The sequence below is a fragment of the Protopterus annectens genome, chromosome 2.part0, assembly GCF_019279795.1.
Source record: "Protopterus annectens isolate FY-2018-M chromosome 2.part0, PAN1.0, whole genome shotgun sequence".
In the NCBI taxonomy this organism is placed as follows: Eukaryota; Metazoa; Chordata; order Ceratodontiformes; family Protopteridae; genus Protopterus; species Protopterus annectens.
This window is the reverse complement of record NC_056728.1, coordinates 321,663,798-321,681,297: the sequence shown is the minus strand read 5'-3', so window position 1 is coordinate 321,681,297 and position 17,500 is coordinate 321,663,798. Positions and strand designations below refer to the sequence as shown.

Below are 17,500 nucleotides of genomic sequence, written 5' to 3'. Positions count from 1 at the left end.
TGAGGAATGACACAGATTCTTAGAAGACTGTCTGGTATGATGTATACTGCATTCCACTACAACTTGAAGTGTTACGTGAATTCAATTATTTGGCTTTGTTTTGTGTTTTGCATACTTGCTTGAGGTCTTGTCTGCCTTTCCCATATTTATATCCAGCGCCTAGTCCACTTAGTAATGTCAAAAAAACCTTTTGCTTATTATCTAAACACACACATACACACACACTGGCCTGCACATATCTCCCTTCTTCTCCCCAAATATATTTTACTTAGTATGTCACTACCACCAAAAATGATTTCTTAACCTTATAATAAGTGGCATTTCATTTAAGTGCTGCTATCCATCCACAGTTACATATAAGGTAAGCTCTGGTCATCTGGTGCCAATGTGGAACCAGTCACAACCAATTTCTTGTCCTTTCTTCTTCTAAGGAAGTTAGCCTACCAGACACTGATTGGTGGATGGACCCTACTCATCCAAGACACAATACTCATCTATACAGGAAATGCTCCTGTAATATGGCATCTCAATCAGCAGAGAGGGGAATGTTGCTTCAGACTAATTGATGTATTTATTTATTCAATTTTGTCAACCTGTAGTGTATTTTTTAAAAGCTAGGGAATGAGCACTACAGGGTGGACTGATTAAACCAGCAGTATATGCTCGAAACACAGGGAGCAGTTGGATTAGAGCATTGCATGCACAAGAGTACCCAGATCCACGGTATAGGCATTACATCAGTTACAGCGTGAGCTGTCTGCTCCTTAGGGAATTGCACAACTACTAGGGTTCTGTACAAGGACCTATCAGGAAAAGGCATGCTTAACATGCCCCTTCTCTTTCACATTCAGTTATGGAGTCCTTTATGTATCATTTGCTATTGCACTAATTAACAAGTGCCCTTTAATGTGAGTCAGGACAAGGGGCTTCTATCCTGAGATCCTCCATACTAGCAGAAGAGACCATGGATGTCACTCCTGCTGCAATGTAAGTCCCAGCCCCATAAAGATTGTCAGACTTCCCATCAACTTGACATCCTTTAGATTCACAATCCAGACAATCTGTTCTTAATACCTCATACAGATTTCTTCTCAAAACAAGTCTTACTTTGGATGCAAGAAGATAAAAGACCATCTACCAGTATTTTTTCTTTGCAAGTGGCATCAGTTTAAAATAATGGGCTACTAGAAATAAAAGTGATCCCTTTTTAGCCTTCTAATCTAGCATCTTTGCTTCCTTTACGTAATCATATACTTCAGGCCAGTCAGATCCTCCATAAAAATGTATGTGGAACCTTTAATAGCATGTTTACTGTTGTCCAGTCCATGGGCCTCATTAACACTTCAACTCTATTTGAAGACATATTTGCACTTAAGATTAGCTCCCTATTGAAGTATCGACATGCAAAATGCCAAATGCCAACAACTCGAAAAAAAAAGACTGAACCTACAGCAGAAAAGCATATCTCAAAGATCACTCTTCTTCTTTAAACGTATATATACCCCACAAATGTATATATACCCCACAAACTTATATATACCCCATAAACTTATATATACCCCACAAACGTATATATACCCCACAAACTTATATATACCCCACAAAGTTATATATGCCCCACAAACTTATATATACCAGCTCCAAGAACACAATACCTCAGAGCAAAGGCCATCTTGGACTTAAGTGTTTGCAAGGCCATTTTTCCATGATTCAGTCTGTGTTTCAGGACTCACTGTAGTGGGTCTCCACATTTCAAATGGTTGCCCTTAAGATCATCTGGGCATAATATAGCCAGAATGAGTGATGTAAATGTTACACCTGAGAAACTAACACTATATCCATTTAAATATTTGCATCTGGTAGATATTAAATTCATATATTATGAAACATTGGTTCTAGCAGTAGTGATATATCCTAGGATAAGAGAATAATACATCCTAGGATAAGAAAAAAGTACAAGCCCAGTGGGGAGTTATCCTATTTCATTTTCTTGTTTTTTTTTCAAGACAGGCTTACATTTTCAGCAAACCTAACTTTTAACCATAAATTCTAATATTTATTTTATTTTTTTATTTATTTTCCATTTGTTTACCAGGTTAGTCTGACTGGACACAAGATGACCGTTTTCAGCGGAGGCCCGGGAAGAAAAGCTTCAGATACACAGTAAAAAATTATAAAAAAATAATAAAAAAAAATATATAAACATAGCTATTTTGTTCAAAGAGCATACAACATATAAAAAGAGTAAAATCAGAGTTTTACAAATGATGCAGCATACAGTGGTTAGAATATCGAGAAACAATTAAACAAGATATTATACAACAAATATACAACTGCTTGAACATAAATTCAAAAAGAAGTTTCCATAGACAAACAGGGTCATAAACTAGAAATCATAACTATAAAGGTGGTGGCCTAAACACCTGGTTCACAGTACTATGCACTAAGTGAAACTGCACAGTACACCTGTGATCTAGGGATGTTGAAAGTCAGGAACAGGTGACATTAGTCTAGTTCTGTACAGGAATATATCCAAGTTTTGAAAAGAAGATCTTTTAGTAGGGATTTGAAAGTATGTTTACTATTTAGACATCTAATGTCAGGGGGTAGAGAGTTCCAGGCCTTAGCAACTGCATAGGAATAAAGGGATTGACCTGAGCTATGTAAGCAATTGGTAACAGTCAGTAAGGCGGTGTTGGAAGATCTTAGTTGATGCGCAATATTATGGAAGTTGAGCAGACCAGAGAGGGCAGGTATTTTATTTGGTTGGTATAGCAGTTGATGGGTCAGGAGAAGTTGATTGTATTTTAATATATTAGGAAGTTCTAACCATCCTAGGTGTCTTAGGGACAGGCAATGGTGAGAACGAAACTTAGCACTGGTTGCAAATTTTGCGATTTTATTGTAGCAGGTAGATAGTTTCAGAAGGTCAGATTTGTTTAGGTTAGTTAGAACTGGGGAAGCATACAGTAAGGGGGAGAGTAGATAGGTACGAGAGATAATGATTCGGGATTCCTGTGTGAGGAAGCTCTTGCAGCGGTAGAGTGAACCTAGTTTTTTATGAACTTTGGCAATAGTTCATAGGTTCATAGGTAGGTACTGGGCTATATGCCCAAAGGCATATATCAGCCCAGCCACGTTGTGTGGTATTCACTGCCCCTTTGGTTAGTTCCCTAGGCCCTTGATCTAGCAGCTAGTACCCTTGGCCCCTATCTAGTAGAGCTGTTGGTATGATCCCTGGTGTGAACTTTCTGTTACCCATCCACTCGTCAAGGTTCCTCTTGAAGAGTGATAGTGAGGGGCTCTGTCTTATGTAGATCGGGACCTTGTTCCATAGCAAGGGAAGTCTTTGCGAAGGGAATCTATCCCTCCAGAATGTTCTATTCATAGTTGTGCAGAGGTTTATATCCCTAGAGCGTGTAGCTCGAGTAGATTTGGTTTTGCTAAGATGGAGCATGTTCAACAGTTCTGGATTGCACATGGCTCTGTATGTTAGACAGAGATCGCCTCTGAGAAGGCGTTATGCAACAGAGAAAAGCCTTAGTGTTTTCAATCGTGCTGCATAGGGCAACTGTTTGAGGCCAGTAATCCTCTTAGTGAGGTACCTCTGTGGTCTCTCCAGCTGTTGAAGATGCCTAGCCAGGTACATTCCAATTGGCGCATTGTACTCAATAATGGGTCTGATGAGGGAAGAGTAGAGGGGCACCAGTACATCCTTAGATCTTGATGTGAACCCTTTCGTGATCAGATGGGTCACATAGAAGGATTTTATAACCACCTTGGCAGCATGGTTATCAAAGGAAAGCTGACTGTCTACTTGGGTCCCTAGATCTCTTATTACTTCTTCAGATTTCAGGGGGTTACCTCCTATGTGGTAGTTTGTGGGTACTCTGTTTTTTCCAAAGGGGATTACTACTCATTTTTTAGCATTTAGCTTGAGACCATGGCTTTGACACCATGCATCAGTCTCATTAAGGCCCTTCTGGAGGATATCCATGTTGGCCGGAGACTCTATTATAGCACCCAGCTTGCAGTCATCCGCAAACTTGGTCAGCCACAGCCCTTCAGTGCTTGCCTGTACTTCTGAGAAGTATATGCCAAACAGGAGGGGCCCCAGCACAGAGCCCTGAGGCACACCGCTCGTTACTGGTCTGGATTCGGACATAGATCCCACTACTCTTACTTTGTGGGATCTGTCTGAGAGCCAGTTTGCGATCCATCTTGTGACGTAAGGGTTTATGCCCAGGTTGGTGAGTTTATCAATAATACCCGAATGGGGAATGGTGTCAAATACTTTAGCAAGGTCAAGGTAAGCCGTGTGTACCTCCTTTCCCTTATCTATAGCCTGAGTAACTATCTCAAAGAAGTCCACCAGGTTCAGGAGGCATGATCTACCCTTGACGAAGCCGAACTGTGTGGGGTCAAGTGTTTGGAGGTTCCCAATCTTTCCATTTATGAGTTCCATAATGATTTGCTCCATTGCCTTACAGAACAGACTGGTCAGGCTTATTGGTCAGTAGTTCCCAGGGTCAGTTGTGGGCCCACACTTGTGCAGTGGAACTACCATTTCTGTGTGCCATTCTATGGGCACATATCCTGTCGAGAGGCTGAGACTGAACAGGGTATTCAGATGCGGGGTTAATTCATTTTGGAGCTCACGTATGACACAGCCTGGGACACCATCTGCTCCCATGGAGGCAGTGTTTTTAGCTTTAGATAGAGCCTTATTAACCAGCGTATCAGTAATAATTGGAGTTACACAATCCCCTGGAATAGCAATAGGCCCTGTAGGTGGTGGTGGGGGGGGTTTGCACTGAACCTGTCAGCCAAGATGTTGGCAATGTCAGTGGGGTCAGTGTATTTTGTTCCATTTTGTACTAGCTCAGAACAGACCTGAGAGTTGCCATTTAGGTTTTTGATGTAACCATAGAAGGCCTTATGGTTATCATTGGCATCCTTGGCAACTTTCTTTTTAAAATTGGCTTTAGTTGACGTGATGAGGGCCCTCAATTTCTTACTAATGCTGATCAGGGATGATTTTTCTACTTGAGATTTGGCCTTTTTTTGTATAAGTCTCCTCCTTTTATTGTATAGTTTGCTTATGGCCGGGGTCCACCAGACTGGTTTCTTCTTGCTTGAGGAAGGAGTCTTGGTTTTATTTGGGATGACACGGTCCATGCAATCCTGAAGATGCATATAGAGTGCCTTGGTGTAGGATTCCGCATCCTGGATATCATTATCCTTCTGCAAGGGAATAGTGAAGCTTTCCACTTCTGACGCAAGTAGTTTGAAGTTTGCTTTGGAAAGGTTTTTTACGATGGTTTCTTTGACTGGGGGAGGTGGAGGGGTGAGGATGTCCAGGGTTATCAGTTTGTGGTATGATCTGACCAGAGAGGGAGTGATAACGGGTGTGGTACAATGTGCGCCCATATTTGTGATGACTAATGCTATATGTTTGTCGAATTTTCGATTTTGGTCAATAGTTACACCTAGTAGCATGGCTTGAGTTACTGGTGTGATAAAGGTATTGTTGGAGGATGTTATTGAGAATGGTGAGGTTGGGGTGAAAGTTTTGGATGGGTGAAAGATCATGAGTTGGGTCTTAGATGGGTTTAGTATGAGTTGGGAGGAATTTAGCCATTTCTCTATAGTAGTGAAGATTTCATGGATTCTATCTTGGAGTAAATTATACATTGTATAGTTTTTGAAATAACAAAAAAAAGCACAAGGGTGTTTTTTAATAATCTTATTTAACTTGTAAAATGTCATCTTTCTTAAAACTCATGACAAGATCCAAGGACCTGTTGTAAAGATAGACTATTTTGGTATACATGAACAAATGATAATGGGCAGTCATTTTACCAAATTATGAAATAAAGTATTAATAAAGAATTATGTACACTACTTACTCTAAATACATACTGCTAACAAATCACTAAAAACAATGTTTACTCAATAAAAGAGTACTGTTAATCACTGCTGAACATGTAGGACATATACTTCTAGAATTGCCAACATTTGATCACTGTTGATTCTTATTTGAGAAGTCTCATGTTAACTCAGAACCATTACGAAACCCCAAGAAAAGAGGTCAACACTTGACAGAAACATATTAATCTGCATCCAAACGCCATGGTATTAGAACTCAATGCATTTATCCAGCTGCAGTGACCAGAAATACTGCATATTGCAAAATTTTTAGCTGTGCTTCCATGTTGTTATACCTGCTTCCACCTCACTTAATAAAAGCTCACAAATGCAGATTTTTGTTTTCTGTTTGGAAATGCCTAGACAAATATTTTTATAATCCAGTGAGGCTTGAAAATTTGTTTTCAGGAGCCAAAGTGAGCTTGAGATGTAACACAATTCAGACAGGAGCTTGGCTATGTATTTTTCTTAGTATGTCCAAATGTAGATTGATTTAAAATGAGATACAAAGCATGACAGATAATTTCCTTATTAAACATTTAGAAATGACATCTGTAGGTTATTTTTGAGTCCACAGGTGAGGCATGAACTCACTAAATATACTCAGCATGTATTATGTTTAATTATGCCCTTGGCAAAAAAGAGAATAACTTAGTGAAAGACACAAAACTTACTAAAGTACAAGAACTGCATTTGGTGCTTATGACAGCAGCTGTTTTGTTCTCTAGAAGTCAGGTGACAACTTGGATATCATTTTAGAAAGACAAATGTGTGGCTTGCTTGATAAGAGGAAACCGTGTTTGCCTTTTAGAAAGTAGACACTGTCAAAGTGATTAAGTGCATTTAACTTTGCTATTGCAAATATGACAATTCATCATGTTGAGTTGAGGTCACATTCTAGCAGCTATATTGTAAACTGGTTGCAAAAATGATTTTTCTCATGGAATATATGAAGTTGGAATCTGACAGTGAAGTTATCAAGAATTACTGGATTGTGTGTCCCAAGGAAGAACAGGATTTGTTAGATCCATTCTAAATAGACTATTTTGGCATTCTGTCTAGATTTGTGAAGGAAACTCCTTGGCATGCTACCCACATGTAATGATTAATTGTTATAATGCACAGTGCATTGGGGTTCTAATAACTGTGTTTTATGTAACCATTTCATAATGCTAACAACAAATAACCCATAACCATTACTTCCGTTAGTATTTTTTGTGGTGTGGATTACATCTGAAGGAGAAGAATTATTTTCTTCAAGATACGAGCTGATAGAAAACTTTATATCATTTCTAAAAGGGGGCTTGCATGAGAGCCTGCCAAAAACCCAGTGAAGGCTCAAAACTGGCCCCACATGTATTGCTTGGAAATTTAATAGTGGTCACGGAGACTGAGAAAATAAGAATAGTCATGTATTATGATTAGTAGCTGCAACACTCTTCTCTCAAAGACCTGCTGTAAAAATAAACATCTCACTGATCTGTAAATTGCAGTTATTCTCACATATAGTTATGAACATTTTATAGTCTGCCTTGAACATGGATATAGACCTGTAAGCAGAATATGGCTGTTTAGACACCTGAAACGCCCTTGTCAATTATTAAATAACAGGACCATGCTTTGCCTCTACAGTGTTTACAGTTTATTTGGATGATATTACTCTAGGGTGGGGGTACATATGATGTTATGATCTGAGCCTTCATCGCTTTGCATCTAGTAAGTTTGAGGTATAGCTAGGCAAATGTGCCTCTTGAAGATACATTATGACTTAGAGAGGCCAGAAAGTGTTTGCAGCTCTCTCAGCTAATGTTTAAACTATAAACTATGGATCTATATGTAACTCTTAACATGTTTAGGGGTATGATTACTCCTCTGAAAGACATTATATAGTTGTATGAGCAGCATTTGAAATTTACAGATGTGTTTAACTGGTAGGGAACAAGATTTATAAAGCTGTACATTTTTTTTGAAAATTAGGGCATGTGATGGAGGTTAACAGTTGGAGGTTGTCAGCACAAAATGCTGTTTCAGGCTGAACCCCTGAGTATGATGCAGGACTATTGTTTATGCCACATCCTACTGCTATTTCAAACTGGCTAAGGCCAGTATGCACATATAACAATATTACACAGAAGGAAAGAATAGGTGATTATTTTTGTATGGGGAGTTAGTACACAATCCCACATTTCTGTGTCTGTTTCACTTATGTTAACATTTGCATATGGATCTTTATATTTCTAAAATAATAAATGTATTTATTTCCCCTTGGATACAGAACATGACATCCAACCATTTTCAGTAAATGGTTTGCCAGAGTATAGACTATTGTACCAGCATGAAAAGAACAGTGGACAGCAAAGTGTCCATTTCCCAAGGTGAGAATTCTAACTCCATCCGCAGTGTTCTCAGATGCTTCCTGGCAATGCAAGTGATACAGTTTCTCCAGCAGGTCCTGGGTCAACTGTCAGTCTCTGTCTACTCAGTAACAGTGAAACATCTCAGAAGCTATCCTTACCAGGTGCCAGAACAGTGACAAGTGGGCATTGTGGTAAAACCACATTTTATGCACTTGTGATTTCATTCTTTTGGATGCTGCTAAAATCTGCTGGTTATAGGAAAGGTTGAGAGAAAAGGTCATCCAGTAAAGTGAGAGTTTGGTCCTCTGGATTAGCATTTATTTCAGTTTCACAGACCAGTGCAGTGCCTCAAAATGTGAAAGATGCAACTTCAAACCCCCAACCAGTTTCATAATTTCAGATGCCATCCTCATGATTGGGACAGCAAGTTATTTACACTCCACCCCTGTGGATCGCTGTTTCCCTCCATTTTATGGAAGCAGTTAACTATTTTCTTGGAAAGAATCATGGCAACACATTTTAAAGGTATTAATTCTTATTCTTGTAGTTCCACATTTGTCAATGAACCACAGAAAAGTGTGATAAACATCAGAGATAAATGGAACCAGAAGGATTACATCATCCACAGAAACCATGGATGTCTCCACCACCACTCTGTACTCTTCCTCTGCCCAACTCTCCATCAGAAGCACTAAAAGAAATAGACAATAATGCGGCCTGATGCCCACTCTAAAAAGTCTCAACTAGCATTCATATCTTGAGTACAATGCTGTAGGAAACTATGGGCAGATATCCTGGGATGGGATACTGATTCCTCAAACTTCTACAATATCTTACATGATACATCATAGTGAGCACAATCACCCACCTTCTTCTGCTCTGCAAAGCAAAATAGTTAAGGTTAGCAAACTTCAATGAATTCTCAAAGGTCTGTGCAAGGACAAAGCCCTGATCCACTCCTCCATATATAGGAAAGAAAGCAGTGTTTTTCCTGACTGCAGGATTTAACTAACATGTGCAATCTCCCTGTGTACTCTGGCAAAAGCTTTTCGGGGGAGACTGAGGAGTGTGATACCCGTAAAGCTGAAGTGCACTCCTCAGCCTCATTGTCTGAAAATCTGCACATCTATTTTCCTTTGCCATTTCAGGGGCATAACAAATATGTATACAATATTTTCCTTTTTCTTGCTTGTTTATTATTGTTATTTCAACACCTTTTATCTACTTTTCTTGTAAATTTTATGATGTTACTGTTTGGTGGGTTTTTTTCTGAGTTGAGCCTGAAAAACCTCCTTCTGGATCAATGCTATACTCCTGTTAACCACACTAATACAACACAAAATAAAATAAAATAAATAGATAAAATTCAAAGAAGAAATCCAGCCAAGAGACGGATAGATTATGTGAAAGAAGACCTGAGAGAGGCAAGTATGAGTGTCAAAAAAGGTAGGAGAGTCACTCTGAATCAAAGGAATTGGTAGCAGTTGGCATTTATATTTTAAGTAATAAAATTAGGTCAGCACAGAGTTTAACCTCATTCTAGATTGCAGACTTATTTTAATGATTTATAAGAACATTATTAAACTGTTATTTTGGAATAGACAAAAGTAATTTAGCAAGTATTACCTGATGTATACCACTAGTACATAGATTCCCATGTGTTGCCATGTTTCATTTACCTTTCAAGATGCATATTTCTCTTTTCCTAAAAGAAATTACTAATATCTGCCGTGTCATGCAGTATAATCCAAAATGTGTACTTTCTTTTCCAGATGATAATGAGTGCCTTGAGAACCCAGGAATCTGTTTGAATGGTCACTGTATTAACACTGATGGTTCCTTCCGCTGTGAATGTTCCATGGGGTACACTCTAAGTGTTTCTGGCATAGAGTGTGAAGGTAACACTTTCTATGAATATGTCTAGTCATAAGGTGCTTTGCATCTCTCTGTTTCACTGCACATTTTCTGTGAAGATTGTTTCCTGAATTATATAAACTATATTAAATGGCCAGGAGTACTGACCCACAAATAATTTCATGGTAATAAATAAATAAATGATAAGGGTACTACTAGAAACCATTTCTGGCTGTAAACTGGTGAAAGTTTTGGTTGAGATTATAGTGAGTAAAGTTTCCTTGTTGTTTCATTTTAAAAAGAAGTTGTACTATACAATAGCATTCATATCTAGTCTGAACTCAAAAACAGGCATGCCACATTAACTAGCAGACCACTGATCTATAAAAGACATGCTGTCACATTTTGAAAGATGAAGTGCAGACATAACCTAATACAATGGATACATTCAAAAGGGTCATTTTGAAATCAGTTCAGAGGCTTTCCCAAATAGATTTGGGTAAATATGTTTCACTAAACAGCATAAAGTCTTCTGTCTGACCTAATTTCCCATCCTTTCTCTTAAGTATTATTTCTTCTTTCTAATTCCTGCTAAAATACACTGGCCCCTGATACAATCCCAGCTATGTAAGCTTCTTTAGAGATTCTTAAGAAACATTCTGACTGTGTGGAAGAGTTCCAGCCTCTCTTTGCAGGACATAGTAAGGTAAATGTCAGCTAAGTGTTAATTAGTAGCTATGTATACATTGCTTAATTCAGTATGCTGAAGAAAAAGTGCAACCCACACCAGTATTACACCTGGCTAGAATACCTGAAATTGGTTTGCCACTGATCGGAATTCAAAAAGACATTTATAGTTCATGTAGATAGCTTTCCATATAATGCACATTTTACTCATCCTAAAACATTACCCTAGAATACTGTGGAAAATCAAAATTGAGAATTATGATTAAGAATTATGATAAGGAAATTGTAAGTAAAGAAAATAAAAACATTATGAGCATGTAAATTAAGTCTTTTCACTGTGCAGGTGATGAAGATTGTAGATTTGAGTCCTCAAGGTTGTATGTTTTTGTCTGCGAGATGGCACAAAAGATTAAAACTATGAGCTGTTAACAAACTACTTTCTGTAGAACAGGGTTTGATTCTCCAAGCCTTTATTTGTATTTTCCCTTCTGTTTCCCTTCTAGCCATGCCCCTCTCAGTTACAGTTACCTTTCAATAAAAGTCTTATGGCAAAAAGTTAAAAATAAAAGAAGTGTGTGTGTGTGTGTGTGTGTGTGTGTGTGTGTGTGTGTGTGTGTGTGTGTGTGTGTGTGTGTGTGTGTGTGTGTGTGTACATATGATTTCCTTATGTATGATCAAACTTCATGTCAAACAAAACATACAGCACACAAAAATACAATCAAGCATAAATAAGGCCTAATTACCTAAGCAGCGAACCTGTGAAAGATTGAAAAAGAGAAACAAGCTACTTTCCCATACTTTACACTAAACCATCCTTTAACACTAGCCTCCAATTTGTCTGAATAGTGGCAGTGTTACAAGAAGGGTTTTTTAAGGTACAGTGTGGGCTTGTGGTCGAGGTGGGAGTAGGGTTAAGGTTAGCATGCACTACTGAGTTGGGAACTACACAAGACACAATCAGACACACAAACACACACCAACACACACAATAAAACATGAAATCAAACCCCTTACTTAACCCCATCCCTAACTCTAAAACAAATACACTTGAACACAAACCCACAACACCTATACCCTTACCCTAACCCTAACACCCAAACACACACATATGCACACTCTAATCTGCTCCCAATCTCCAGTCATCAGTTTTGTAGAAATGGTACTTTAAGATATTGGACGTTCAGCTACCCAGACAACCACCCTTACCATTTGACCATTTGTCGATCAAAGCAATGTTTATATATATCTATTTATTTATATATATAGGTGTCTGTCTGTGTGTGTGTGTGTGTGTGTGTGTGTGTGTGTGTGTGTGTGTATATATATATATATATATAAATATATATATATATATATATATATATATATATATATATATATATATAAATATATATATATATATATATATATATATATATATATATATATATATATATATATATATATATATATATATATATATATATATATATATATACACATGGGTTCCCCTCACATGGTCAACATTTCAGAATGTCGATATTCATATGGCCGAGACCATATGATCGACATTTGAAATGTCGACCATGCAGAACCAGCATCTCCGTACAGTGGTACAGTGCGATCTTGGAGTTGGTATATTTAAGTTCTGGGGAGTGTGGGGTGCAGGGCGGCATGGCCCCCCTTCTGGCAGTGTGGATGTAAGTTTTTTATGTGTTTTTTATTTTTTACTTGTATGGTCGACATTTCGAATGTCAATCATATGGTCTCAGCCATATAAATGGCGACATTTTGAAATGTAGACCATATCAAGTATAAATATATATATATATATATATATATATATATATATATATATATATATCAATATATGGATCTGCTTCTAAATACTGTAATTCCAAATACTGAAGACGAAAATACCGAGACGAGAATCACGAAATTGAAAATCCGAACCAAGTAGGTATTCCCAGGACAAGTAAACAGTTGCCCAGCACAACATTAAAACATACCACACTATCTAAAACCCACCTAGGTGGGGAGCTATGCCCCCCAAAACCCCCGATGTGGGGGAATGTGCCCAGCATGCCCCCCTAACTATATAAATCACCTCCTGGATTGCACTACAGTAGAAAAAGGGCATAATTCCCCACATTGGACAAGTGTTTACTTGCCCTGAGAAAACGTACATGGTTCGGGATTTTCAGTTTCATGATTCTTATCTCAATATTCTGGTCTTTGGTATTTTGGAATTATGGTATTTAGAAGTACACCCATATATATATATATATATATATATATATATGTATACATATATATATATATATATATATATATATATATATATACACACACACACACACACACACACACACACACACACACACACACACACACACACACACAAAAAGAATCATCATAACAAAACACTAATCATCTAAAATATTGAATGAAATTACCTTTTGTCTATTTTAACTATTTCTGTGTATCACTAAATTGACATTAACACACACACACACAGACACTTAACATAACCAAAATGCTTCCCATACAATGAACTCACATTCGGCAATCATTATTTTGGTAAAACCAGCACTGCGCAAAATGTCCACTTAGTAGTAAGAGACAACAGTACACATGAGAAACTGAACATTCAGCAGAAATATTAACAGACATCAGCATCCCCTGCTGAGAACTTGAGCATTTGGCACTAATTCCATGTTTGCACAATCACGGAGAAGAAAAATCACACACACACACACACACACACACACACACACACACAGTGAATCAATGCTTAAGAACAAATACGGACATCTACAGATCTTGGAGTACAACATGATGCTGACCATCTGTCCCACCCTGTACGACAATCTCCATTCAAAACATTCGAAGTTTCAAAATCGAAGGGGATCCATATACTATACTGGCATACAAATAATGTATGAGAACATCTTTTTCAGTTTTTTAAAAGAGTTTTTGCATAACAACCATATCAGTGACACAGTAAAAGAGTAAAAGCCATACATAAAAAAATCTAGGCTCACTGTATCAGCTAAATAAGTGCCTATACTCAAATACTAAGGTTGTGTTGGTTAATGCACTGCTCGTGGATAAATTTCTACTACCATTGGTAACCTAAGTAAGACGACCCAAAACCATCCGCAATATGCCTATTATAGAATTGCCTAACTTACAACAAAGCCAAGCTCAGTCTCTCACACAAGCACAATACTAAACAAAGTAAAGTTGATGTCCTTTAACGAGAGAATTAAATTCTTTGATCTTATATTTACATGTATATGTATCTCTCTAAATGATTGTTCAGCCATAAGTACACTACAGCAGTAGTGTGTATTTAACAGAGATCTCTATTCCACCAGTTAATGCCTGCTACTAACCAACAGAACTAGCAGAATACTCAGAGATAGATCACAAAATATATATTCCTAGCCAGTGAATGGAACTTACGTCCAGCTACACTAAGACAAAAGTCCACGCCAAACCATATGAAAAGCATACTCCAACATTGCCTTAACATGCCCTGCCCAAAATGTGACATTATCTAAACATTCCTTACTTTTAAGCATACACCACCTCTACACTAACATCTGATTGTCTTTCCTTACTATTATCCCTGTATCAGACTGTTAACTTTGTCTGTTTTGTTGGCCTTCCCTGTCTGTTATTATATTTTCATTACACTTGGGTGTAATGGCACTTACAGCCCCACCCATCTTCCCCCTAAACTCTACAGATTCATTCCTATACCTTAACTAGACAGTCTTTAAATGTCACTGTTACTGTTGTTGGTGTTCTTGCACCCCCAGAATTTGTGTCTGTACCCTGTATATGTATATATTCTGTATCCTATACAGTTTTTACATATTTAATTGTTTCTAATGCTGTTTTAATCCAAGTTGTAGCCTTCAGCATGTACTTAGTCGTATCCAGTTTAACTTCCTGGGTCCTGTCTGTGAGTCAGCTGACTACCTACCCAGTGACATGAGGGTTTGTATCTAACCTCTTGATTTTGTCAACAATGCCCGAGTGGGGTATTGTGTCAAATGACTTGGCCAGATCAAGGTAGGCAGTATGAACCATTTTTCCCTCATCCACTGCTTTGGTGATGTTGTCAGAGAAGTCGACCAGGTTGAGTAGGTATGACCTAAGTAGCAGAAAGTATTCTAAGAACTAAGCCAATATGAAAAAGGAGAAAGTAAATTTTACCAGTAGGGGTGACTACAAGTAAAGGTACAGAAAATAGGAAATAGAGAGATGGAATTTACTGGAGAAACCTGGCAAAGGAACAAAGATATTGGAAGCACATAACTTAAAGAGGAATGGTAACAGAGTGGGATGAGGCCAAGAAGACATTTGGATTGCAGGCTAGAGACTGCCTTCCCTACCAGGGCTTGATCTCAGAATACAGGAACTGAGAGAGGGATAGATAAATTTTAAGTTTTTTACATGAATCTAGAACAGAAGCAGCTGTTAAAAATGGATGATTAGTAGGATATATTAAATATTGCATGATAAGTATAAAAGTCAAACAGAGGAGGTTAGAAAAGATTGGTAAGAGAGACTGGATAAGCAATTTTCAAGAAAAAAATGGAAATACATATGCATGGCTCCTGGTATGCAACCAAATCCAGAAGGTTTAGGATCTTTGTTTGGAAGTGTTTATATAGGTCTTTTTATACCCCAAGCAGACTTCAAATAATTTTTCCTCAGCTAGACAGCAGTTGTTGATGGTGTGATAGAGAAGAAAGAGGTAACTGCAGACACACATTTTGAGACTGAAATGAGCTGGAAGATTTAAAAAATTCCCTACAGAGTACTGTACTGTATCAGAAATAGATAGTGAGCAAATGGCTGTAAGCAAGGTAATGATTCTTTTGAATTGGGATAAGGATCTCAATTGCTTAGTTTAATTCTTTTGGCTGCCAAAAAAAAAGCAATTACTACAATGGAAATCAAAGTCTACACCAACTATATTTGAGGTATTGAATGTTATGAAAGAAATGAACTGGAAGAGGAGCCTTTAGAAAAGGGAAGGAACAAAATACATACAAGTAAATGGAGGAGGAGGAGTGAGGTTTAAGGGAAAGCAGGAATTTAGTGATTTTTTTTACTAATGTTGGACTAATGATAGTAGCAAAGAAGGGAAGGCAGACATTTAGTGATTTTTTTGTAATAATGGACTGATGATAGTAGCAAAGAAAATATATATGATATATATTGTATAAAATGTATAATGGTTTGTTTTCTTTTTGTTATTGTATGTTTGCCTGTTTCTTAAGTGATAATTTAATAAAGGTGTTTAAAAAACAAACACATAAATAGTTGATCCTACTGAAAGAAAAGCATTTAAAATGTACCTCAGGGCAAGAGTAGAAACCACCCGTGAGATATTCTAATCACAAAAGGCTAGGAGAAACTTCATAAAGCTCTGCTTCACAGACAACTTATGTAATTGCTGCAGCCCATTGATACCAATGGGAAGCAGTAACTGAAACAAAGCAAATAAGAAAGAATTTATAAATGGAGTATGGAGGGGCTCTGGTCTGTATCATAAATGAAACTTATTTTTACTAATAATTGTTGATTGAATTTGGGCAATGTTTGGTTTACCCAGGCTGACATTTTTTTATTGTGATTGCTTTCTTTAAGCTGTATTACAAGATTTATATTACGCACTAGATCCCCCTCCATTTTACATGTACTATATACATGCATATACACAGTGCGCACGCATACACACACAGGCACACACACACACACACACACACACACACACACACACACACACACACACACACACACACACACACACACTCCTACACACACAGGTATTTATGCTCACATCATTATTTCTTGATTTTTGTCTCTTTGAATGGATATCTTTACAGAAAATGATAAGCAGGCAGATTAATAAACATAATCATCTGGCCTACCAGGTGCAAGTCAGAGGTTATCTTGTCTGCCGTACTTACAGATATCTGATCCAGAAACTAAATCATGCACCAGTCATTACACATTCAGTGAGTCAGAAAAGTACATTTAGCATGAGTGCCATATGCTGCACATCACAATGACATATTGAGAGCTGCACAGTTGTATGACAGCAGGGGACCATGTTAGCAGATAAAGCAGCATGGCAGACACTGTGTACTGCTTCACAGTCACACTGAACAGTGAATGTGGGAAGAAGCTGAGTGAGGAGGGGTTTACAGCATCATACACTGCATGTCCCACACCTTGATAGAGCACACAGCACTTCTTCTGGGGTGGATTACAGGTAGTAAAGTACACAGAGCTTAGCAGCCTGTGTCCCCTGTTGTGTATGGTGGTTGTACAATGGTTCATGATCTCATCAATATCAAACACTCATAAGATCAAACACAGAAACAGCAGCCATTTTATATCAAATCTTAAATTATCAAAAATAACACATAAAACAAATTTTTTAGGGGAGTAAGTCCCCCTACACCCCACACCCCTGCTAATTATATATACCACCTCCAAGACTGCAAAACAGACTACAACGGCACAGTAAGGGCAAATTCCCTGTCCCCACTTTAACATGATCTCACACAAAAAGCAATCATCTGAAACACCATTATGAGCACTCTTTATTATTTAAACCAGTGAAAAGTGGTCACTCATATCACTGTCAACTGGTTCATAGGTTGGTA

At 37.8% G+C, this 17,500-nt stretch overlaps 1 protein-coding gene across 1 annotated transcript in view; it reads left to right on the top strand.

The window, feature by feature from the left end:
* The window catches only part of FBN2 (fibrillin 2), a 2,449,070-nt gene that overhangs the window by 2,118,785 nt on the left and 312,785 nt on the right, over positions 1-17,500 (top strand). The window contains exon 52 of the mRNA XM_044060803.1: positions 10,058-10,183. Coding sequence (XP_043916738.1) covers positions 10,058-10,183 — 126 coding nt within the window. The remainder of the gene's footprint in view (positions 1-10,057; positions 10,184-17,500) is intronic.